This window comes from Acanthopagrus latus, chromosome 1, assembly GCF_904848185.1.
Source record: "Acanthopagrus latus isolate v.2019 chromosome 1, fAcaLat1.1, whole genome shotgun sequence".
NCBI classification, from domain to species: Eukaryota; Metazoa; Chordata; class Actinopteri; order Spariformes; family Sparidae; genus Acanthopagrus; species Acanthopagrus latus.
The window spans coordinates 11,751,140-11,777,564 of NC_051039.1; the positions used below are offsets into that span (position 1 = coordinate 11,751,140).

General features: G+C 41.7%; 1 protein-coding gene and 1 long non-coding RNA gene across 4 annotated transcripts; one reads left to right on the top strand and one right to left on the bottom strand.

The window, feature by feature from the left end:
- Window positions 1-1,981: 1,981 nt before the first annotated feature.
- Window positions 1,982-17,838, top strand: dkk2 (dickkopf WNT signaling pathway inhibitor 2). 3 transcript variants are annotated; one of them, XM_037116773.1, is made up of 5 exons: window positions 1,982-2,446; window positions 2,534-2,714; window positions 12,595-12,748; window positions 13,274-13,405; window positions 15,768-17,838. In XM_037116773.1, exons 2-5 carry the CDS (start codon window positions 2,547-2,549, stop codon window positions 16,016-16,018), a joined length of 705 nt encoding a protein of 234 aa, XP_036972668.1. In that variant the 5' UTR covers window positions 1,982-2,446; window positions 2,534-2,546; the 3' UTR covers window positions 16,019-17,838. The 3 variants fall into 3 exon arrangements, with proteins under 3 accessions (XP_036972668.1, XP_036972652.1, XP_036972660.1); XM_037116757.1 differs by having other exon boundaries at window positions 1,982-2,714; XM_037116765.1 differs by having other exon boundaries at window positions 1,982-2,714; window positions 12,598-12,748.
- A 2,750-nt stretch (window positions 17,839-20,588) lies between these two features.
- LOC119029714 lies at window positions 20,589-25,353 on the bottom strand. The gene is made up of 3 exons (XR_005078053.1): window positions 24,999-25,353; window positions 22,541-22,588; window positions 20,589-21,024 (listed from the first exon to the last, which is right to left on the bottom strand). It is a non-coding gene; the product is annotated as an uncharacterized LOC119029714 (long non-coding RNA).
- Between the last annotated feature and the right edge of the window lie 1,072 nt (window positions 25,354-26,425).

Below are 26,425 nucleotides of genomic sequence, written 5' to 3' on the forward strand. Positions count from 1 at the left end.
CGAGCTCCACTGCTACCTGCACAGTTAACTGAGCTAATTAGCTAAAGGAAGCTATTAGTTAGCAGTTAGCAGTTTATTCTGGTGATATGCTGTTTGTGTTGAGTATCCAGTAAAGTCTTGCATACTGCACCTTTAATGTCCAGTGGTTAACTTTTAGACTTTTAACTTCTCGCTCCACATTACTTTAAAAAACGTATTCCTGCGAAACAAGCATCTGTCTGGTGACAGTCTTTCAAGTTAAATCACTGTGGACTCAGGTGACAAAGGTGACTAAAATAGTATCACCTCTTTAAGCATCTACAGTTACATCAAACAAGTCCAATACTTCCTCCCACTCCCCGGTTTAGTTGGTTGTCCATTGTCCCCAACAAAAGAACTTGACACTTTGAATTGGAGCCTGTGATGGATCGCTTTTGAGGTCAGAAGCCTTTACCGGTATTCTGGTTTCATCCCAGCCCAGCCGAGCTTCCAGGCTTGAATAGGAAGTCCCAACTTGTGTGGAGACTAAAGAATTATTAGGCGGAGAGTCACAGTCACATTTTTTTATTATTATTATTTTTTTTTACATCGATAAGATGGCCTTTGTGCTTGATTTACATGCGCTGTGGTTACTATGTGTGCATCATGTTTTCCATTTCATGGCGCTGATGCTCAGAGAAGACGATTTTATGGATGTTTCTGTTCTCTGTCTGAAATAGTACCCAGTGTTGTATCATGGAGCGGTACTTGAGTAAAAGTAAAGATATCATATGTAGTGTTTTACTGATACTGTGGATCGACTGATTACCTGATTGATTATCAGATCTGATATTTCGCATTTCTCTGATCAAAATGTGTGTTTTTTTTCCCTAATTACTGTTTAAAAAATGTAATAAATACTTCACTTTGATGCAGCATGTAATCTGCAAAGTAACTAGTAGTTGAAGTTAAATGTAAATGAGAAAAAACCTATTCTGGCAGTAAATGTACTTTGTGTATTGAAAACCCCAGTGAAAGAATCAGTGTTTATTTTATTATTTCTACTTGCTGATAAGAAAATCAATGAAGTTAAACATGAGCTACTCGGGCTCTGATGCAGCATGTAATCTGCAAAGTTGTGAAATAAATGTCGTGGAGTAAAAAAGTACAGTGAGTAATATTTTTCTGCAAATTGTTGTGGAGTAGAAGTATAAAGTAGCAAACAATGGAAATACTCCAGTGAAGTGTACGCACATCAGAACTGTGCTTGAGTAAATGTACTCAGTTACTTTACCACACTGAAATAAAGGCACACATTTCCAAAAAAGAGAGTTTTTTTGTTTTAAAACGTGGTGATGTCACAGAGATGAACTGTCTCCAGACAGAACGTGAACGCATCATTCCTCCAGAATCACCGGCTTTACCTGCCTGAAGCTGAAAGAGCTCATTGTGCCTCCACGCGTGTTATCTAACCAACATGAATATAAGTAATCCTGATTCATGGCTCCGACATTCAGACAAAGGAGTCTCTATTATCACTAACTTTATCACCATTGGCATTCCTTTACATCATGAGGGATGTCTTTCCCACAGAGGGGAAACAATGGTTATCAGATAGCGTTTTTTATTCTAAGTTATTCCGGAATGCTGGATAAATGGTCAGGACATCATCGCAGTGACAAAACCTCAGCTACGTGTGGTCGAGATGGGCTCGGGGTGAAATTTTTCCAAGGTTTCACATTTTTTTTTTTTTTTTTACGCACACAGGTAACTCTTTTCCTGGGAGCGACACATCCATTCTCGCAAAATGTTCCACGTTGCTTACAAAACCCTCTTTAAAGAAGCCTGACGTTTTCTTTTTCTTCTTCATCTTTTTTTTTTTTTTAAATCAGCATTCCCATTTCCGACCGCCTCGCAGTAAAAAAAAAAAAAGGGGGGGGTCAAGCGACCAGTTAAAACACACAGTGTATAATTTTATAGCTTACTCCCAGCGGGGCTCCTGGTGCCGGTGTCGAGACGACAATGCGCGAGGCAGCAGTGCCGCACACAGATCAGTTTCATTCTTTGTCAGTGGTGAATAGGGGCGGAGGAAGCAAACTCATTAGAATCCTATAAAAAGAAAGTATCCGAGATCATAAAACACCCCGGCTGCAGGAGCGAGCGCGCACTCACAGCCAGACGGAGACAGAGTGGAGACCTCTTGTCAACTTTCTCCCAGACGCTCAGAGCATCAGCACCGTTTTTTTTCCTTACAGATTCACAGATTCTAGTTGTTTCCCCCTTCCGCGCTTGGCTCCCTGTGTTTTTTTTTTTTTTTGTTCACGTAACTGTGTCGATGGCACTCGTTCCTCTGAATATCTGATTTTCTGGAGCACAAACTTGGCCTCATCGCTCCTCTTTACTGCAGCCGGGCGAGCGTGACGCATGGACACTGACAGGGCGCACACGTCCCATTGAGAAACCCGATTTCGGCGGCACAGTGTTAAAGGTTATTTTAGTTTTTTTGTGTGTGCGTTTTGTAGTATTTTTTTTTTCTTTTTTTGTTCTCAAGGATGCTCCTCTCAACTTGGAATAGATGCTGTGCTGTGATGTTTCTCGTCGCTACGCTGAAGACGGGGACATCCCAGGTATCAGAGGCGCGCCCGAAGGCGAACTCCATCAAGCCTGTTCTGTCGGAAGAGACACCTACACCCGCTACAAACCGCTCCACCACCGCCCACAGCGGAGTCACCAAGAAATATAACATCCTTACGCAGGTAATTAATTCACTGAATTGTCTGAGGGCTTATTTTACGCGCATTTGCGCACAGCTCTAAATTGGTTTTACGGATTAGCGCCAGTGGAATCGTTTATTTTAAAGGGTTGTAAAACGATTCTAAACGTGTTAACTAATTCTATTAACCACAGCGAGTAAAAATGAATGAAATCGAAATTAAATGATGTGTCGATCGTGATAAGCGTGCGTAATTGTGCGGGCACGTCTCCAAAACGGCGGAGTATCTCGAGGTGTACAAGTGAGAAATCCGCCCGCTCACTCACGTGTGAATCGTTATTGGAAATTGCAGGGATTGGACCCCTCATAAACCCTAATTGCCTCGCAGACCTGACGCCACAGTCGGCTGCAGCAGCGCACTTCCACAGTAAATCATCAATGCCAGAAATGTGAGAAAAAGTTAACACTTGGGGTAATTTTCTGTCTGGGTCTTAGTGTCATTAAAGTGGTCCAGACGCTTGCTGGGATTATGAGATTCTTACTGTGGGGCCTCTGAGGGATACTCTTACCGACCACTTAATACCCACTCAAAGAGTTATCAATTCCTGCTGTTTCAACAGAGTGCTATCGCTGTAGTTTGAGGGGAAACAGTGGGAGCAGAAAAATGTTCAAGATTTGGCATAAAACATAAAAAGTGGTGAAGACTACGAGTTTTCATCAAGTGAGGAGCTTCAGCTGTGCATTCGCTGCTTGGCTGGGAAAGCGAAGCTCTTGAATAGAAAATAATTTCTTGTAGGAGGAAATTTTATCTTAATTTTTGGAAGATTGATGGTTAAAGGTAGAAAGGTGGCAGGGTCCGCCAAACATAGCCAAAGTAGAACAGCACGACACTGTGTTGTCCTTTTAAGATCAGTCTGCTCAGGCTTAAAACCAACAAAATATTTTTTCTCTTCTGATTAATATGTGTTCCCTGCAACCACATAGTGCACTTTTTAAAGTTTTAATTAAACACGTGATCATGCTGAGCTCAGAGCTGCTGATCTTTCTGAGCAGCAGATGGCACTGCCACATCTCCATCACCTCCTCCTCCCCCCCTCCACAGCAGCCAGAGTTCTCTTCTTTCCTTGATGCTGTTTCTCGCTCGAGATTCAGCGCCGGCTCGTGTCAACGTTTGGCCCGTCGTTCGGCTGTCTGTAATATGACTTGCGGCGGTGATAGCGGTGGATATCGGTGAAGCGCGCAGCAGTGCTGAGGGCAGCGCTCTGACATCCAGCTCAGACAGGAGAAATTATGGAAAAGCCACTCGCTCACTCTCTCCTCCGCGGAGTGTGGAGGTCCAACCTCAAGCAACCCCTGCCAGACCTCAATTTGAACGCCTGCTTACATCTTTGCCATCGCAATAATGTTGAGCGGTTTGGACGGGTCGACTAAAAGGGAGGGGGCGGCAGAATGTGTGCATGTCTGTGCCATTCTGCTTGTAACAAAAGTAAAATGTCATGGTGTGTCCAAATGAAGACGGCTATGACAGGGGTGTGTGTGTATATATATATATATATATATATATATATATATATATATATATATATGTGCTTGTGTGTGTTCTGGCTGCCAGGAGGTTTTCCAGAGTTGTAAAGTAACAGCCGCAGCTCAGCCTTGGCCAGGCATGCGGCTTGACGCTGGCGAGCAAACTGCGCTGACCTTCTGCGTCTCATCGTAAAGTGGTCGTTTATGAGCAAAATAAATCAAAGATAACAAGTCTGCGCTCTTCATGAGGCTGCAGCAGCAACGTGTGGCGTATATGGAGCATCGGGAGTGCAACACTTTTGGACGTGTTAATCATAAAACAGCACGTTAATGAGGTGTGTTTTTTTTTTTCCTGTCCAGCGTGGCTCACGGTAGGCACCCCGAGGTATTTTCATACCCCGTCTGTGTTTGTGAAGTGAATTACTGCTGATTAAGGTTTTGGGTGTGAGTTTGGAAAATCAGCTCAAATTTCTCCCCCCTGGCCGCGTGCATTATGGGAAACCTCGGTGCCGATACGAGCAGATTTACGGTCAAGCTGCCACGCTGCTGAGTTTGTTACAATTGGTGAGGAATAGCTGGCAGATGTTCACACCTCTGGGGGACTTGCAGCGGTGTTCAGGATGTGTGAGCTTGGCAGTGTGAACGCGAGGGAGAATCTCAGTGATTCACCACCGTTTTTGAACTGTCAAACACAAGAAGAGACAACATTTTGATGTGGCGTGAGGCGGCTCTTTGGAGGCCTGAAAATTGTCTCCGAAAATTACGAGGAACTTCCCCAGCAATCGCCCCGACCGGCTCACTTTCACATGTGGCAAATTATCAAGGGAGAGGGTCCAGCCACCCCGCGGAGACGAGCCTCCGCAGCAGGAAACGAGAGTGTAATTTTGGTGTTTTACCCATCAGTTTAGGAAAGCTGCTCAAAAACCTTTTTGGTTGGAGGAAGCACTTGACAGCTTAATGTGTTTTTATTTCCTGTAGCTGCTGACAACGTTTGGCGATAAGGGTGACATTAATCACACACAAGAGCAGGGTCGGGTTCTGGTGATCGCCCGGCCAAACCGACAAAACCAAAACGTGCGCCCTCTCAGACCTTGACAGCCGGCCGCTCGTGGGTGGCACTGCTGCCTCCTTGGAAGGGAACCAACAGAGTCAGATAGCACGGGCCGGGAAGTGCTCGCCACTGCAACCTCTGATCCCACAAGGGAACCGACAGCGTGGCGGCATTCATGCGGTACGTGTCTGCGAAACGCCAGCCGGCGGTCAGTCAGCCTCAGCTTTATTTCATCCAACGCAGAGATTACTTTAACAAGCTCGGCCTATAAAAAGCAGAGCCACGTCCATTTCTCTCTCTCTCTCTCTCCGTCTCGACCCCCCCGTAACCTAAAATGACTGTTCGGTGATCCTAATGAGCTGCGAAAGAGAGAGAAAAGGCAGAGAGAGGTGTGAGTGCTTGTTAGTGCTTCAGTCTTCCCGTCCCGCCGCCTCCCCAGCCTGTGGGTCCCTCGGGTGCTGTGAGGGTCCTGCACTGGAGCCATTAGGGGCCACCAGTGGAAACCTCCTTTTACTGTAATTGGACCTGTTAATGAGAGAGGAGACCTGTGCACCTCTCATTCCGCAGGATTACACCTTTTAGAGCAGCACGCATCCTAGTTCCCCATCAAGAGCTTTCCCCCTCCTCTCTCGTTTTGATAGTCTTTGAAGAGAGCAGTCGTGCGCGCCGACCGCGTGCCTCCCTTCGCGTCCGATGAATAAGACCAACTCGGAATGTATACTTAACTTAAGGAGGGTCTCGTGTTTGGAGACTTTGGAATCGTAGCACTCAAAGGGACGCGGCCATAAACACATGTGTTTTGAGTGATGAAAGACGCCAAAGCCGTGTTTGAAGACGTGGTCTGTATGAGCGACTTGTGCGCAGCCATCCCTATGTTATCTGATACCGGCTGTCTGTGCTTTCAGGGCATATGAAGTTTGTTTATTCAGTGACATCGTTTATTTGACTCTGTAAGGCCCCTGCCACCCATTAACGGCATTCACAGTTTCAGGTTACGAGCCTGATCTCCGAAGGTCAAGTGCAATCACGACACGGAGCTCAGGATGTGTGGACGAGTCCTGCGCTGGAGCTTCAATGGAGATTTCTGTGCTTTTGTCTCAGACGAAAACAATGGAAGCTCTTCTCATTTTACACTGTCAGTGATTTGGGGCTAGTTCACTTCAAAGTCTTCTTTTTATGTGAAGCCAACTGTAAAGTTAGTTAAACAAACTAGTTTTTTGGTCTATAAAATGTCTGAAGGCGATGAAAAACAGCGATCATTGTTTCCAAAACGACATCCTCAAATGTCTTTCTGTGTCCACAACCCAAATATATTCAGTTTACTGTCACAGGGGAGTAAAGAAACCAGAAAACATTCACATTTAGGAAGCAGGAATCAGAGAATTTTTACTTATTACTCAAACCGGATTGTCAATTATTAAAATAGTTGACAGTTTATTTCAAAGGTGACGACTAATCATTTAATCGCTGAAGCTTAATCAGCACCCTTAAAACATTAAGTCGGATCAGCGGTCTGTTCAGTCACACATTTTCTCAATTTGGAGAATCGTTTCCAAATTTCACACGAGCACCAGCTGCAGCTGCTCCTCTTGGAGCTGCTTTGTTCCATCATTTGAGCAAAGACGATACGTCAAACTGCTCCCAGTAAGTATTATAAAAGTGTAGAAGGGGGAGTTCAACGGTGACCTTCATCATGGTTTGCAATGTTTCATGTGAAAACAAAGTTTGAGAGACATGCAGCAGGTTTCCATCATTTATGTTTTCTTCAAACTTGAACAAAAAGGGTCCCACGAGAGTTTTAAATCTCTATCTGCAAATATGTTCATCATGCTTCTTTAAAAACTTCTATAAGAACGAATGTGTCTGTAACACATAATGTAGGAGCTCTCGCTGAGGTAACACAGTGCAGCAACAAGCGATAGAGAGGCGGAGTGGCTGAGACAGAGACACCATTCACCCGGTTACAAGACACTGAACCATCAAACATGATGTGGAGGCTGTTGTTTAAAGGTAAAAAAAAGTTGCGTAATGTTGCTTTAAGTTAACAACAAACGATGGGTTGATTGCTTTAAATAGATCTTTTTAAAGTGTGTGCACGCAGTCTGTAAGTCAATGAGAGGGTTCAAAGAAAACATTAATAAAGCAAAACAGGTTGAACTTCCCTCACAGTCTCTGTGAGTTTCAACCCTCAGACTCAAACTAAACAGAGCAGACATTCCTTTTTGTTATTTTTAAGCATTACAGGGCGCTTCCATCGAATTATATCAGCACTTTGGAATGACTCGAGAGAGGTAAATAAGGGACCCAAAGACCAGGGGGGGGAGGGTTCAAAGCCCTGTATATCCTGCAGTAAATCCCTTGGAGATTGTTGCTCCCGCACACTCTGAGGTTCCTCTTCAAAGCCGCGGCGCTTAACCAGCACGAGAGCAGCACGAGACAGGGCCGGGGGCTTCCCTTATGGCTCTGTCTGTCTCTTCCTTTATCGTCTCACCAGCATACCAAGAGACATAATTTTGAGCCCACTTCCTGCGCAGGATCCAAGGCTGTGCTTTTATGTGTGAAGGCCATCTAGGGAAAAATAAGGGAGCAGCAGTGGGGAAAAAAAAAAAAAAAAAAAGATGCGAGATGAATGAGACGCATCCCAAATGTAGCGCCGGGCCTCAGAAGTTTGTGAATGAGGCATTTTAAAACATGACAAGATAAGGCGAGATCATCGGCCCTGATTTGAGGGTCAGCCTCGTATCATTGGGTTTCAAAGGGCTGTCTCGAGCCGTGATGGAAGAGGTGAGCCCCGGCCTTTTTTTTTTTTTTTCTCCTTTTCCACTCCCTCCCTCCATATGCAGTATGCACTGTAATCGATCCAAGCCTGCTGGCCAGAAAGACAGATAGGAATCAGAGCAGGTAGTATGAAGTACGACTGCACGTGGCCGAGCCCATTTGTCCTCATATTAAGATAACAGCACATTTTTTAACGTCAGGGGGTAAAAAAAAAAAAAAAAAAACTCCTGCTGAACTTTCTCGGACTTCTCCTCAGAACATATTTTCAGCATATTTTCCCTCCTTGACAAAACCAAAAGTCCAGGGCGATGTTGACACGAAAACAAAAAAAACTGAAAGTTCATCTTTGAGACTGGAAACAATAGTCTACCAAATACAATCCGGAGTTGATTCTGAACAGTCTTTCTCAGTGAAGGTCGGCCAAAGATGAACATTCACCCTCAAACAGGTTATCTCTTTCTGTGTCGAAATGCTCCACTGTCAAGATACAGCTACACCATTTAACTCCCTCTGAAACCAGAACATGATGTTTTTACAGTACTCAAAGAATGAACAGAGGTGAAACATGATGTTAACTATTGAGGTTTGATCGAAGAGAGAGCCAAGCTAGCTCTTCTCTTCTTCTCCCCCCCCCCCCTTTTTCCAGTCTTTATGCTAAGCTAGGCTAACAACCCCAGTGCTCTTGTGCCAAATGTGATGTTCCAATTTACTTATCTAACTCTCTGCAGGAAGGACAACATATCAGTCTGTATCCCTGTAAGATGATTGTTGTTTTTACTTTTTCATTGAGATTCAGAATCTCTCAACATTTACAAGGGAGCCAAGACAATTCCTCACCAAGACAGCAGCATAAAAAATTTCATATATAGGAAACAAATAATCAGCAAATTACATCAAGACATTCAATTAAGCAGTGCGCAAATAATCCTTTGTTTATAATCTTTCATAATCCATAATAACTTTTAAAATGTTGCTGTATGAAAGAGGATGTCAGATTTCATGGGCGACCAAGTTTGTGACTTGCGAGAGAGAGTTTAAGAAAGGTATGGTAGAAATCTTGACTGATGTATTTCCGGTCCTTCCTTCCTGTCAAACATCCATTTTTTAGAATGTATGTTCAACTTGTTCTTCATTCAGAAAAGATAACCCAAATGGAATCACCAGGGTTATTTTCTCAGATTTAAGAAAGTTCCCCCGGAACTGCAGAAGTCATTATTCATCTTCGGAGTGGAGCGTCTCTTTTTCTAAGTAAAGCCTCTGAATGTCCTGAGAACAATTCTTAACACAGTAGTAATTAAGGAAAACTTACAATCCATCAAACTTTTTGGGGCTTTGTTACTTTCATCAACACATTAAGCATCTGCTTTATGGGGATCTGTCATAATGATTAATGAGCATTCCATTTAATATTCCTGCTCATTTTTCTGTGCCTGTATCATTGCCTCCATGTGTTTCCAGCCTGAGAAAGTCACTATGGCGCCCGTCCAACGAGTCTAATCTTGTTCGCTTTCTGAGGCACGTCAAGTAACAACTGCTAAATGTGCTGAAATACTGATATTTGTCGAAGAGTTGATTTTAACATGTGGCGTACACTCTCATGTTCGCCTGCTCTCTTGGACATGGCGGCCCCCCCCCCTCAGCTGACCTTCGTAACCCCAAATGGAGTTTTTTGGTATTCTTTGTGGCTATAATGATTTAACTGATTGAAACCTCTTCCTTGTTCGTTCTCATGTTTATTGCTCCATGTTTGTCAGTGGTAAGCCACACTAAATCAGATCTGTCAGTGTGGTGCCAGCTCAATGTGGTTGTGGTGCCGGTGGTGGTGTGCCAGCCAAACATGTTGTTCTAATGTCAGTTAACACTGGACGTAATTTACGCAGTCAGGATCCATATCCTACGACGTTTTCCAGATCTGCATACTTGAATAGGTGTTGTGTTGCGAGAATGTCTTGACAACTCAGTCCATCCGCTCGAATAACAAAACCTTGAAATCAAACCGAAACGCCTAAAATAAGATAAAGATGTGCAGCGATTGTAGGAACACAGTGGCTTGACCTGTTATTGTGTCTCGCTCGGCGGATGTGGACTCGCGCCACGGTACTGACGCTTCCTCGCAGCTGCTCGAAATGTACCTCTCTCTTTGATGAGTACAAATGTGCAACATTAGTCCAGTTGTCTGAAGAGTTCATTTGATTTGTGATATGATTTGTGTCAAAAACTCCTTTGCTCCTGCTCCAAGCCTAACAGGATTTGCATGTGTAAGGAATTATATCAAGATAGCCGTTCCAGTAAAACCTCCCACTGGCGCTCAGCGCTTGTTGTGGAAAGAGGCTTTAATTGTACTTCTCACTGTTTCGGACGGTGGATGTTGTGTTTGTTAAAGTGCCGTTTTTTACTTTCCGCGTGCTTATGGGAAAGAAAGACTTAAAGCTCTGCCGGACAACAGAATACACCTCAATCTTTCTGTGTAAAAACAAAGAAATACGAAAGCAAAAACAATGCCAAATTGCCTATAAAGGAGTATGATTAGCTACAGTAATCACCCCTCAATTATGTCTGTAGACTCATTAAGCCTCTGAACACTGAGAGACATGGAGAGAAATTGAAGTGGTTTTTCTTGGTTTGGAAACTCTAATAGCTCTATTGTCTGGGATCTGAAAAAAAAAATGACCACACCAGTGAGAGACATGTTAATCCCTACAACATGTTGTCCACTAAAATTGGGTGCAGAGGGACCACAACTTGTAGTCAGTTCACCCAAAACAAACAAGCAGCATATTTTCCTACTTACCCCCAATGGTATCTGGCCTCGCAGAGACGTTTGGCTTCATTTACAAACGCTTTAGATCTCCGCGTACTGCCAAGACCCCTGCCACCGCCTCAAGTACAGCGAGGGGGTGAGTGGCATTTGGTTTTGATGTCCAAAAAAATACCGATTGTTACGTTTATGAAACTTAAAAAGCAGGGTTAGGGTTCTCATGAAACGAGCAAAGTTGTAATTCTCAAACTGTAAACAATGAGCAACCGGGCAGGAAATCTTTAATTACATATAAAGTGACTCTTACAGGAACTTAAAAAAATTACAGTTTAAAATAAAAACACCTGGTTTCCCCTCAGTGTTCCTCTCTCGAGACAGCGCAGTTCATTTACATGCATATATGTGTTTTGCTGATTAGATTAGATTGGATTAGATTAGATTAGATTCAACTTTATTGTCAATGTGCACAGTACAAGTACAGAGACAATGAAATGCAGTAAGCGTCTAACCAGATGCGAATCAAGTGCACACAAATACACATAAAATAGCTGTAATAATCATTATATATTCTTGGATTGAGTACCTCATTGACAAAGTGCACTGCTGTTACAGTAAAATGTGCAGTTTTCTACCAAGATGAATTGCAGTTGAGTTTGGCGTTAGTCGAAGGCCCAGGTTTTGTTCCAGCATAAATTTTGCACGGCAGTTTAAAAGTGCACTGTGTAAATTTTTTAAAGGCCGAGAAACAACGAGACAGAACCATATGTTTTTGATGCCGGTTTTTGTAAAGATTAGCCCAAAATAATTTATTTTGAGTTACTGTGAAGTGAGGGCAAAACCAAACATTGCCCAACAGGGGGACCTTAAGATTTTTTTTATTTTTGCTAAAGTCTACCTTTTAAGAAGAAGGTCTGGACACACCACGTCCCTGTTTCAGTTGGGTTGGTGCGAAGACCTCAAACCTGAACATAACAAGGGTTTTTATGTCGCTTGTTAACTTCTACAATTTTAATTTTGCAACCCGTGGTGCCTGGAATGCACTGAGAAGGAATGCAGTTATCGTGTTTGGTCTGGGTAAGTAGGGGTTTGCTGGGTTGTGAGTTGTGACCGACAAACTCCACCACGTTCCCTCTCTTTAACAACTTGCAACTGGGTGAACTTTTGCGGACATAGCTGATGTTTTAAATTAAATGAATCTGGGAGGATATTACACCATCGCAAGACGGGTCACTGCTGAAAAAAAGAGATCGATTTACGACATGGGACGTTTGACGTTTGTCAGGATCAACGTGACTGTGCAGGAACCGCGTCCACCAAGCCGGTCTGTGACTCTCCAGAGAGCGGCCTCCTGATACGTCCCATTCTGAGCGATAATTAAGGGAATAAGTTACGTTTATTCCAGCGTGTGTCTGTTTTTCATGTTGTTAAATCACCCTGACGCAAATAAATTACGGCCGCATATTGAAGGCAACAATCTCCCCTGCTAGTCACAAAGCTTTTCTTTAAGACCTGCTCACGCTCGGCACAGCAAAACAACCGCACTGGCACCAACACGGCATATCCTTGATTCTTATCGACAAACCTGCGCCTGTCACGTAATAATGCAGTCAAGTGTCAGGCGCCGCACATTCCTGAGAGGGGTAACCCCTGGTTTGCAGGTTTTACTTGGCAAGAGCTGTTGATCGTTATCACTGAAATTGTGCTTTTTTTTCTTCTTTTTTTTTAAAAGATAAACACACTTGTGCAACGTAGGATAATTTATGAATCCAGTAAATGTTCTTGCAGGTTGAGTAAATCCATCTGTTTCCTCAGCAGGTGTATCCATGTAGCAACGATAAGGAGTGCAGCGTGGGAAGCTACTGCCACAGCCCTCAGCAGGCCCCCTCGCGCTGCCTCACCTGCCGCAGGAGGAAGAAGCGCTGCCACCGAGATGCCATGTGCTGCCCTGGGAACCGCTGCAGTAACTGTACGTCTCGGTGCACGTCAGCATCAGTTACAACGTGGCTGCGGGGTTCGACTCAGAAATTAGATTTCTTGTCTTACGCAGATGTTCTGGAAAAAGTGACTTGTTTCCAGGTCACCGAACAAACTGCACCACAATATGTAGCCCAGAGATGCAACGAAGGAGCCAACACATTTAAATAATGTTGAACACATGCTTTCAGACACAATCCTAAACTGGAGTTGAGCTGTATTTAAACGATGCCCAGAGGTTAGGAATCACTGGTCACATTTGAGAAAGGCCTTTCTCGTTAATAAACAGCATGTCTTTGCCATAGGTGACCTACACATATATAAGGTTGCATGCCTTTAAAGCTGCAGTTAACTGTTCCAAAAGCCTCAGTAAAACAAGCTACTATCTGATCTTTGAACCAGCCAAGTTTGCCATCAGCCTGAACAATCTGGTCTGTACTCTCCTTGACAAAGTGAGGAGGGTTGGTATTGCTTTCTGCCATGTTTTATAAGTCTGTCTTCTTCTTTCTGTCTGCAGATATTTGCATCCCTATCTCTGAGAGCGTGCTCTCGCCTCACATATCAGCTTTAGATGAGCACAACAAACTCGCCACCAAAGAGCAAAGCTGGCGGAAGACTGGGAAGGCACACGCTAAGCATTCTCTCAAAGGTGAGGTCTGATCGCATAGCTCTGCTGTTCTGTAGGAGACATATTATGCTCATCTTCAGGCTCATCATTTTACTTTTGGTGTCTACAAGAGTAGGTTTACATGCTTTAGTGTTTAAAACACACATAATTGTTCTTACCATGTCAGGCACTGCAGCACTATACTGTATTCCAGCTCCTGTTTCTTTTAAGCCCTCCTCCTGAAAACTCCTCTGATTGGTCAGCTCACACATGCCTGACCCAGCAATGTTAACATCACTGGGGCTGCTGAGCTAAATCAATTGCAAACGTGTGTTTAAGGCGGGGTTACTTGCGAGGCGTTTCATGAGGAGTGTTTCTGTCAGTGCTGACTTGAACCTTTTTTAACCTTCAAGATCTTTTACATGCAGAAGATCCAATATGAAACAAAGGAAGAAAACATGTCTACTTTAAAACATGGAAAACCTGCCATGTCTAAATGTTCACTCTTGTTTTTTTTCGGCCCTTGTCCTCACTGGATCTGGTCTGGGTGGCTGAGTCTTTCAGTTGTTGGCTGTCTGCGTGTCCTACAGAGTTCATGGGCGACGCCAGTCCACAAACTATGTTGATAATTACCCCTCTCTGCTCATATGTCAGTGTCTGAGAGCCCGAAGCACAGCACGGGGAGCGCAAGAAAACCACAATGCCCCTGCTGTTTTCTGCACCTACATAAAGCCGCACAAACACTTTCATTGACAGCACACATCGCACTACACGCAAGTATAAACCACAGAATGCAGGTTTGGCACGATTATAGCTAATAACTCTTGGAGCCCCCTGCTCAGCGTTCATGTCACCTTATTTAAGTTAACGCAAGGGCCCATCCATAAAGCAATACGTTTAATGAGACAGTTAAATTACTCAACTCTAAATGCACCCTCAAGACAGCAGCTGCCACACTAGAATCAATGTGAAAATAGCAGCAGTGCTTAAAGTTGCTATAAATATGGCCATTTACTTTTATTTGTGCTCCACTTGCTCCCTCTCCTTAAACATTATTACATTATAATGGCCTTATGCAAGTCGCTGCTTGAGGAAAAACTCCAGCCAGAGAATCTGTTAACGCATTGAACCGGCGGTCCATCACGCTGATGGTTGGAACCTCGTATTGAAATAACTAATCAGCAAAGTGTGGTTTTGTAGGCGATACAGGATGACTCTGAATCTTGAATGGTGAAGCAGCTTTTGGCACGAGGTGACACACATTTAAAATATTAAAAAACAACAACAAACAAAAAAAACGGCATGACTAAACTGTACTAATTATGCATTCATTAGAGTAACCTGCCAAAATATCAGAGCCAGACCAGATGGGACGATACGGTTAATAAACAGAATAAGCACTTGTTTGCTTGATTTACGTTGAAAGCTCCATGCGTTTCCTTCGTCTCTGACGTGACCACACATAATGCAATCTGAACTGAAACGTGAAGAAAGGGTTGTATGGAAAACATAACAGCTTAATGAACAATAATGATACACTTCCGTTGCTTTATTGAACCGGAGCAGCATAGCTCCAAGATACTGGATGGTTATGATTTCACGCAGCTCTTGATGAAGAACTTTTTTCTTTTCTTTCTATATGCCAACTCCATATACTGTGTGGAGATTTGTCGTCTGCTCAAAGCAGCCAGAATAATTGCTGGCAAAGTGCATTTCTGCAGAAAACCGCAGATACGTTAAAGCTTTCTTCAAGTGTCTTCATGTTGAAACTATACACTTGTTTAGGTCCAATTCTAAATGTTTCTCTCGTCACAATGTCGTGCTTATGAATGGGTTACATATAGGCACAAAAACCACTTGGTTAGTGTTTGGAAAAACCTTCATGTCTTGGCTTCAAATACCTGTTTTGGTCGCCACAAACACTGCAGGGAAGTGTCCTAGTGTCTTGTTTAAAAACACCCAGTTAGAGTTCACCACACCGTGACTTCCTGTCCAAAATATAAGGTTTCTGTGACCGCAAACACGGCTGCATACGGCTTGGCTTTCTGTAAAAAATATCTGTCTTTTGTTGCCACAAAAACAGTTGGAAACTGTCCCGAGGTCTCCTTTAAAATATCCAGTAGTGACACGTTTAGAGATGTTGGAACACCAAACATTTCCCCTGGTTTCACCGTGGTCCACCACTGTACCCTCCATGTCCTCATATTAAAAGTCAGGTACTCAACATGTAATGTAAATGTGATGTTAAACATTTTGTGGAAATGCAAATAAAGTACGTAGCCTATGACATTTTTAACTTATCAGCGGCTCGCAGAAACATTAACTGCTAACATTTTATCCTGGCGACTGGGCTGGTCTGCTGGTTCAAGACTGATCATTACCGTTTCTTGTCTTGATCTTTTAGGTCACGAGGGCGACCCTTGCCTGCGTTCATCCGACTGCTCGGAGGGCTACTGCTGCGCCCGCCATTTCTGGACCAAAATCTGCAAGCCAGTGCTGCAGCAGGGAGAGGTGTGCACCAAGCAGAGGAAGAAAGGCTCTCACGGCTTGGAAATCTTCCAGCGCTGCGACTGTGCCAAGGGCCTTTCCTGCAAGGTGTGGAAAGACGCCACCTCCTCGTCCAAGTCCAGGCTCCACATGTGCCAGAAGATCTGAAGCGGAGGCAGCTGCTATCGGCGTAGAGGCCTCTGTGTCCATCTGCCAGGGAAAGTTTTTGAAAGGATGGGTTGTGGCTGCATTGAAAGGAGTAAAAGACAGAGACTAACAAGAGACAGAACAGACTGTGTGGGTTCAAGCTCGCTATTTGGCAAGCCGAGAGCAAACAGGATTGCTTTAATGTGTTTGCTGTGAGTGGTCCATCCCCGAACCCACATACAAACGCGCACCGTCACACACACAAGCATTACACGCACCTCACGGGTCTGTGAGATCAGTGAGCTCATGGACAAACTTTCGACACATTCTCATGACATTCAGGGAGCCATGGAGTTAGCCAGTTGATGCTGATTGGTGTGGACAATTTTGTAATGGAGACGACAGATGTAGCAGTCTTCCATCAAGCTTCAACTTATAATAATAATAATAATAATAATAAGACAAGTAGACCATTTACGGACAAGCCATATTTTTACTGCTCAGTACAATCTTTACCAAACTCCAGTGTCGAGGATCAGATGTGGGACATCCTGTGTTTCATTACTGAATCTGGTGTTCCGTCTGTTTTGTCAAATTTCAATGTCTCCCTTTTTACATGCTGTTTGTCTTTAAGTCTTGAAGAATTCAGCCGTCACTATGCAAGACTTTTACAACATGAGCTGCATCCAGACCCACCGAATACCAGTCATATCATACGAGGGAACTAATTGCGTACACTGTTTACACCAGAGCTTTACTCCAGCGCTCCAGCAGCATCCTGAGTCTTCTATGCGACGCGCGGTACTCTTAAACCAAAGAATGCAAGAACATTTACATCAGAGTGATGAGTTTCATCTGGGACATTAGCTCCTCGCCCCCGATTTCTAGCCACAAGAAGAGAGATAATGTATTGTGTCCGCCGCGGAAACCTCGTTTGATCTGTCAGATACAGCTGCAGTCCATTGCGATACAACCGTGTGGGTTAAAAACTGTGTGCGGAGGTAGTGCTCCGCGGCAGACTTAGTGGTTCCGATACCAGACAGAGAATGGTTCTGCTTTTCCAATCACATGAACGGGATTCAAGGATCCGATTGGGAGTGCAGTTTTTTTTTCTTTTTTTTCCATTTGCGAAGCCAGTAGGAATGGAGACGCGAGGAGAGTGATTAGAGTTGCAAAAAATGCTCCATAAACCTAAAGAGGATCAAAGAGAGACGGCGTTTGAATCGAAACATTTTTGTGTGCCGGCGCTCGGCCCCGTTTATTTTCCTGTTTTTTCAGACACGACTGCATTCTTTTCTTCTCATGAAACACAATAGAGTCCTGTTGTTCTGGAGGTGAAGCAATGCTTTTTACCTATAGTCAATATATTATCACATTTGCCTCTTTTTTGCTTTAATGTTTTCTTTAGAGCATCAACCACACATATTTTGTAACCATTTAAAAATATCAATAAGCTCTTATATTGTAAATAGATCGGAAGCAATGAAAATGTATTTAAGAATCAGTGTATATCATGTACATATAATTAAAAAATATGAATCTTAAAACGTAACAGCAGAATGATCTAGGTGAGAAGAGTAACGAGGGACAGTTTGGATAGATTCGGAATAGTTTAGGCAAAAGGGAGAGGGATAGATTGGAGTGATATTACAGACTGGATGCGTCGAGAAAAGGGAATTACAAAAGAAGAGACAAGCACATTAATTTCCAAAATAGTTTGTGTAAATGGTGTGTAAATGGTGTCAAGATTTATATCCTACTAAATATTGTTTGTGTTGATACTTTGCATTGATTTGTGTGTGTATTTACAATGATGAATGAATAAAAGAATGTATTTTGTATCACTGCTTACACATGAGTGGTCTTTACTTGTTACGTTTATATCATTACGTTTATTTAGAGTTTTAATGCAAAACAGGAGGTAGACCAGAAGCATTAAGCATTATGTTAACCTTTAGAATAATTCAAAAATAGGGTGAAAAAGAGAAAGCTTGGGCACATTAAACAGGTTTTTGCACTGAGCGTGACGATAATTGTTTCAGTCCATTTAGAATATTGCAATAAAACTGGCACAAAAGCCATGTTTCAGACGTGCTCAACGTCACTTAACATGATCCAAAGTTTTTTAAAAAATGCATATATAAGATCTTACCCGTTTCTCTGCATAACATGAACACTGAAGCCCCTAGAAAATTGGTTTCAGATCTTAAAGGTGTCCTGTGGGGTTTTCTTGTAAACAAACAAAGTAACATTAGCATTCAGTTTTACTCACCAAAACACATTGGGTGTATCCTTGAGGTCTCACAAATGTATTAATTTCCTTCCTCCTGAACATTTGAAGAGCCGATTTCTTGTACAGTTTTAAACCTGCTTGTTTACATCCATGTTTACTTGTCAAGCAGTCCTGTTTTGTTGGCACATGGCCGCTTGGTGTGTTACCGTAGATCAGTGCAATAATTAGGAAACCATGGGGAGGAATACGAGTTTGTGAAAAAATCGAAAACGAAAAAACAGGGACCCACTTGTAAAAACACAGCACAACAAACACAGGGTGCCTTTAAGTCTTTTTTAGATAACATTAAAAATCAATTGCCAAATGGACAACGATGAAAGTTTAATTTAAAAAGAAAAAAAAAAAAAAACATTATTAAAGAAGTTAATGCCAAATTCTTGGTACAACTCTGATTCTGAAAAAGCTGGAATGCTTTTAGGGGAAGAATTTGCTAATCATTTTGGACACATGCTCAATTGAAACCAGAACAAATACAATATATTGAATGTTCTAAAAACGCCTGTTTGGAACATACCGCAGGTAAACAAGTGACAGCATCATGACTGTAAGACTATAAAGTAGCCTCCTCGTAAGGCTCAGTCACGAGTAAGGATGGAGTGCAGTTCACCACTTTGTGAAACACATGATTGTGTAAAGGAGATAACTACATGGCTCTGAAACACTTGTGAATACCATTCTCAGTAAATACAGTTCATACACAGTCTCAACTTTTTTGTAATCCTGGTTGTACACAGATAATGTATTTTTCCGCCTGCTGCCCACTTCACTGCAGTAATGCGAAATAAACAAAATTGTTGCAACTTTGTGTAAAAAGTTTGAATTCACACTCTGCGAGGGCATTTAATAAAGAATATTAAAACATCTGACTTCTGTCAGAGTGCAGTTACCACCTCTGATGAACTGATACCATAAATTATACAAAATGAACCATATCCATACATCGTTTCAAGAACCCGCTTAGCTGTGATGAATGGAGGTATCACAAGTGAAAATGTAAATTAGATTATAGGCGATCAAAACTACTGATCATCTAATTCATGCTGAAATAATCGTAATTCAAAATGTATTTGGGAGACGGTCTGATTCAGTATATCCTGAAACAGTGCAGGGGTCACTAAAACCACCGACCGACTGTTCCTCCATTTCAGATTTTTTTTTTTCACGAGTACAAATAAAGTACTTCTTAAAAACCATTATAGGCTGATACTTTGCAGATGTGATCCATAGACATAGACATAGATATCTGCTTTGATATGCACCAAAAATGTGCAGGATACGTTTGGCTTTTGTGGCGCAGACTTACATTTTTTTTTCAACATACATAGAATATGAATAAATAGAATTTTGGCATCTTTGGATATGATCACTGTCCTCACCACTTCAGACAGTGTGCTGAAAGCTCTTTGAGACAAAACTCACAATTTTAAGAACATTTTTTTGTTCACTGGGTCCTGTTGTGACTGTTCCCAAGAAAAGCAAGCATATTTTTTCCATCATCTCTGACAGGAAGACATACAATTTGCAAAAACATCAAATGAAGCAGCATCATTGTGGGGTTACCATTGTTCTCCCCCCAATTAAGTACATATAAAATACATTTCATTTTAGCAGCCAGGGAACCTTTTCTACCATATTTCAACTATTTACGCTGAAAAAAATCTGAAAATATTATATAAAATGAGGGCTGTCCAACACTGGGTGAGCAGTAAAGCCATGCTGCCGCTTTGAGGCTTTTATTGAGGTTATTTTAAACGCACTTTGAACCAGATGTTAGCTTTATAAGGTCTCAAAGAGGAAATATATTGACTTCAATAGTATTTGTCATTTACAAGCGTTTTACTGTAAAGTTTCCAGCTTTACTGTCAGCATACATTCACATTGCAGCACGGCCAACATGCCGAGATGCGCTCCACTCATCGCCATCAGTAAGTAAAGTTCCTTTAGCCTCAACATCTGGCGCTGCTACAAAATGACCAGCGCACATGTTCCTATATTGTTTTGTTGAGAAAAAGCTGCTGGGTTTTGATTTGTTGTCGCCTCTGTATATCATCTAATAATACATATTCAGTTTTTCCCCAGCAGCCATTAGCTTATTTTACAGACTATGTGGAAAAGTCCGGGAGTGACCTCTTATGTTAACGCGTTCTCCAGATGTGCAACATTTGTATTTTAAAAAAAAAGAAAAGGTGCAGACTCCTAAAGGTAAACCCATTTACACCATTATCTTCTTCTTGTGTTTTCCCTCTTATAATCACAATAGAGGAAATGTCATCTAAAAGAAATTACTAACAACTGCGCTCAGCTTTGAAGGATATTTTATTACCGTCTTTCACTTAAAGGTGGTGAGAGAGACAATAAATCACTTTCTCACATTTCTTGACAGTCAAACGCAGAAAACCTGCAATAATTATTCAGCTTCAAACTCTGTGCTCTGCACTTTACAAGCTTGTGTTTTCAATCCAGCGAGTGTCCAGTCAGGTTTTTTTTTTTTTTTTAAACATGTGCTTTTGATTGAAAGTAATGACTCTACCCTCTACCTTTGTTTGGATAAGGTTTCTATTTGCTGAAATATTGGATGCTGTTTTATCTCCACAGACACTGGAAAAGGGTACATTCGGGGTGACTGGAGACTGCAGGTCTCCATGGAAAGAAGAGGCAGATACAGACAGAGAGAAAGCGCTTTTTCTCCAGCTCCAGGCCACCCACAGGCTCTGGAGGCTCCACCAAAAACCTGCTAATGAGAGAGTGACTGTCACTGGCTCGGCTCCTTCCAGCATGTGTCAGCAGAAAACACAAATGAAGGAGTTCACACAGACAGGTCTGACTGCCTACGTAGCTGCCAGCTAAATAAATATGCTAAATGATTCAGTGGAAGCCTTTGATTTTGTGCCTGTGTTGGCACGGCGTGAATCATAAATGTAATTTGGGTTTGTATGGCTCATATCATTCACTGTGGCAGAAAGGGAAAGTCTTCTCAAGCAGGCGGGCTTCATGACTCTATCACATGGACCTCTGCATCTCTGTGTGATGTCTTTGGTCAAACTTAGAGTAAGCTGGTGAAAATGATGATATCCACCAGTTTTACGAGGATTACTGCACGAAGATGGCTTTTATTTGTTTCATGTGTTTGTCAATCTGTTCATCTTCATTTAGTGAGAAAAACAAATTCTCCTCGTGAGCAAAACCAGACTAGAGAGTCCGGAAGAAAAGATTCTTAAACATATGAAGAAAGTTCGGTTGACCACAAGAAACGTGTGGTTGGATGCTTGGCGACATTTTACCCTTCTGTCACAGGATCTGTTGGTCATTCTCAGATTTGTATTTAGCATGCATGGGACCCCAAGATCAGAATGTACATTTGGCCTGCAATTATAAAGAAATCAAGCAAAGACATATGAGAAAATAAAATAATTTGGACACTGTCACGCTGCATCCAAATGTGGAGGTTGTGTTGTATTTTCCAGTGGTGGAAGAAAAACTCAGATCATTTGACAGTGGACCAGTTTTTCGCTTCAGTGTATAATTATGAACCATATGTTGATTACACAATGCAATGGCGTTAAGATTGTTTCCCCATAAATCTTGCTCTGCTATTTTGTCTGCCACCAGGAACGAATTGAAGGCTCTACTGGTGATCAAGTCAGGCTTGCACCATTTCTATCTACTTTCACATCTCCATCATAGAGAAAACAAATGAACAAACACACATTCTGTCCCCCATTGTTGGTAGTTTGAGGAAAACAGAAAGCTATCTTTGCTACAACACCGCCACCAATGATACTACTCGGAGGCACTCGGGACAGGAAGTACCAGTACAACATTATTTCATTACAAGTAAAACTTCAATATATTATCTAGAAATATACTATGCAGGAATCTGCATCAGAATGTCTATAAATAACCTGGTCTTTGTTGAACATATTGTTCAGCTGTGTACTCAAATTATTCCAAATGTTTCAAACAGTGTTCAAACCCAGAGAAATCCACAAACGGACTCAAAGATAATGGTGGTCGCCATCACCACTTAGGTTAGGGAAGTCAGCAAAAAAGACTAAACTTAACATTGTTTAAACTTAAAAATGTCCTGGTGTGTAAACATGCGTGCCTGAATCACGTCAGATACATGTTCATCAACAATGGTGGTTAATTGGCGCAACAACCAGGATTGCTCGTGTTCATTCACTGTGTGTTTATCCTGAAGTATGCAAATGTGTTTTAATTCAGCTACACTTTCACTATTTGACACTCACCACAATCTTCAATTCTCCCTCTTCATTCCCCTCTCCTCTGTTAAGTATCTATGAAACAAAGTGCAGAAGTGAACATTTCAGTGACGTGGCATAAACACCCACAACAGAGGTCTCCTCAGCAGCTTGCTGCTGCAGTCTGGATGATAAACAGGAATGAGGATAAGTAATGAAGGCATCTCTGAGCTCTCCTTATGTTAAAATACTGCAAATAGTGAAATATTGTTGACATTATTGTTGTTGTTAATACTGAAGCATGAATGTGTAAGTAGTATTCTATTGTTGAAAGTGGTCACTAATGGGAAACTACTTCATTATTTAGGTATTAATTTGTTTGGTAGTTAAGTCGAGTGATTTATAGACATTTTGGCAACGAGATTAGATGATTAAAGTGATGTGAAAGAAGAAAGAAAACAAAATTCCCCTACAGAAATGTGTAGTCATAGTTTGGACTAATATTCGCTTTCTCATAAAAAAAATTAAAAAAAAAAAAAAAAAAGTTGTTTCTTGCGCCTCAAAACATTTAAATGAAATCCATCTGAGGACTCTGGAGGGGAAATGCTAACAATAAGGTCCACAGGTGTTTTTTCTGTAAGGGTTCACAATCTAAAATGATTGGGAATCAATGATTTTAATCTTGAACAATTTGTTGTATTTCGTAAGTCTTTCACATGTGTTTATGAAATGTGGTTTACAGGAAAGTATAAAGTGGCATAAAATGTCAACTACTCAAAGGAAAAATAGGTAAAGTAAGGATTAAATAAAATGTGGCGTAAAGGCTCCCTTAAAATGGAACTATTTCAGTACAACTCAGTTGTCGAGTGAAAAAAGCATCCACTTCTGTTACTTTCCTTGAAGCCATTTTGGGATCATGGCCCATCATTGTCATCCAGAGAGAGCATTCAGCACATTATAAATGTATAGATTTAGCCAAAGCTGCATCAGATACAGGAAAACATCTCAGCCCAGAGGCCTCTTGTTGTGTGCTTATCATCTCTATCTAAATCTTCAGTCTGCTCTGATTGAGGCAATCATTACCACTGGCAAAGTTTTGGTTTCAACATTGGAGCAAAGTTCACGGTTATTATTTTCCATGACCTCTCTTTGCAGCAGCGTACGATCCAAGAAAAGAACAATTTTTGCATCGGAGGTTATCCAAATAGATGAAATCTCCCCTGCCAGCTCTCAATCCCTGGACCCCTGCCTGGTCAACCGCTGCTTTTTGTCAGTTCTCAGTATCTCCTCTCCGCTGTTATTAAACAGTTGCATTAGTCCTTAATGGAAAAACCACAGTGTGTGCAACGGCAGTCCAATAACTTTAAAAAGAGACCGTATTAAGTCTCTCATAGAGATATTGTGTCATGTCATGACCGATTTAACATGATGGATAAGCAAATCATGTCTTATCTTCTGAAAAACCACAGTTTTCCTTCCATCGACAACACTCAATTTATATTTGTGCTTTTTAAATCCTCATGACTCCAACCATGGCTTTCCTTCTCTGTTAACTGACATCTTGATTTAATGCTTTTAGTCAGTGGACCTATTTGTTTATCCCGAGGACACAGCCTTGGAGGCAGAACACCATTCAATCTTATGAAAGCTGCTCAGTGGCGTTTTGAAGACAAAATAGCTTGACTACCTGGGTAGGAAAACGGATCTTCCGTGTTGTGCCCTAGAGACCTCTGCCGACCGAGCTGGCTGACCTGCAGTTTAAATGATTTAATCTACAGCTTTTCCAGACGTTCCAAATGTTACTGGACCGAACTGGCTCCACTTATGACAGTGGAATTAGTCATTTCTGGGTTCTGATGCTCCAAAAAGAAGTAGCCCACCGTTTTACAGATGCTTCTTTCAATGTAAGCTTATGGGAAAAAAAAGTATTTATGTGCCGCAGAGCATGACTTGAAAATGATATCACGCGGATTGGCCACTTCAAAGCCTGGTGCGCCTCCTGGGGGTTTGGTTTATTCCTGTCCATGAAAGGTTGGGTAAATAAAAAATGAATGCAGGTTTGTACGATCTATGACTCACTAGAAAAAGCAAATGAGGCTGCTGGGATGCTTTCCGAGGTTTCTGGAAGAATTTCTCAGATGTAATACAACGTTGTGTGCTAACTTTAAACAGAACTCGGCACATCATAAGAATGTAATGTCTTGAAGTAAACATGCATGTTCAGGTTTTTTTTTGCGATGAGTTGCAAACAACTCAATAACAATAACAGTGCGCCAAGCGTAATGTAAACACAACTAGAGACAGGCACACCTGGTTAGAACATGCTGCCGGCTAAACCTCAGTCTGGGGCTAACTGGAATATGATAAAAAAACAAAACTAAAAAAACAGGATATATACTTTAGTAAGCTGGCTCATACGACACACTATTTAGCAAAGCTGTCCAAAGCGGTTAAAAGCCAGTCTGTGATTTTTTTGCTCAGTCACTGTCACTTTGTAGCTTCTTACCTTCCTCCATAGGCGTCCTCTTCTGTCTCTTCACCACTGTCATGATGTCTGTAGAGACCTCTGACCTTGTTTAATTGCCCACTCACCTCTTTCAGATTAGCTGCCCATTCTACTGCCACACCCAAAAACCTCCACCTCCCAATGGTCCAAAGCTGCTCTGTCATAGCGGTGCTCAGAGCAGAGTCAGCTAGCATGCTAGCTAACTTTAATGTGCGCTGCAGTTACATGTTGCTTTCAGGACACTCTGTAAATCACAGAGAGGTTGACTTGAACTCTCCAGATAAAGCTGTCGAAAAAGAAAACCCCCGTCTTCCGCTATCTCCTCCTTATTGTCTCTCTCTGCATTTAAGTATACTATAATGTTTGCACTTGATCACAGATGGGTGACAGTGACAGGAACATTTCTGTGGAACATCTGTTACATGAGTCGTCGCTTTCATCTTAATTATCTCATATTTAGGATAATCACAATGTCTGATGTAGACAGAATGATGTAAACATTTCATTAAAAAGGACTTTAAAGATCCCCTCCAGACATGTGTTACGACATTAGAAACATTCTGCTTGTCCTCCTTTCCCCACATTAAAACGTCTAATCGATAAATATTCAAATGTGTTTTGTTTTTAAAAGCTTAACTGCTGGATGCAAGATGTGCATCTTTCCTCACTGTAACGTCCATTATCAGTGTCCAGATCACACTGACTTCACTGTAGAAAAATTGTCCTTGAATTAAATACAGCTTTAAGCTTTCATATTACGTGATATCTTTCAGTGTTTAATTAAGGATATTTACACATTTAAAGACAATTCAGCAAATTATCTTCAAATATGGTCAAACTGTTGTGATAAAACAGCAGTACATATTTTCACATGAATAACCATATAATTGAATCGATAGAAAATAGAATAGAATTATATATTTATTAATTTGGTGTAAATAAATGATTGCATAAGCACTTGGCTATCTTTACAGCCATCTACATAATCCTGCAGCACACACTGGCACAATAAGTAACAACTGAACAAATCTATGTAACTACAGGTTACTTGTAAATCTGACAACATAAGTTAATAAACGTAATTACAACCGATAACCTTGAATTTCGTTATTTCACCTTTACAGATTTTTCCAGTTATTATACATTGGAAATATTTTGTGTATTTCCAAAATACAGGAAACAAAGAAAAATACATACATTATTACATACATACAATAATTAATATATAATTGTCTAAATTAATAAATACAAATGACATGTTTTTACAGTGTAAGTTGTAAACTGGACGTCTGGACGTCATGACATCATAAATTGTGCTTCGAGCTGAGAAACTCTTCCCTGTATCAACGGATGATGATGCGTACATAATCCAAGTCAAATAACACACATTTCTGAGGAGAGGGGGGCGCTGAGAGAGTCGGCCGTAA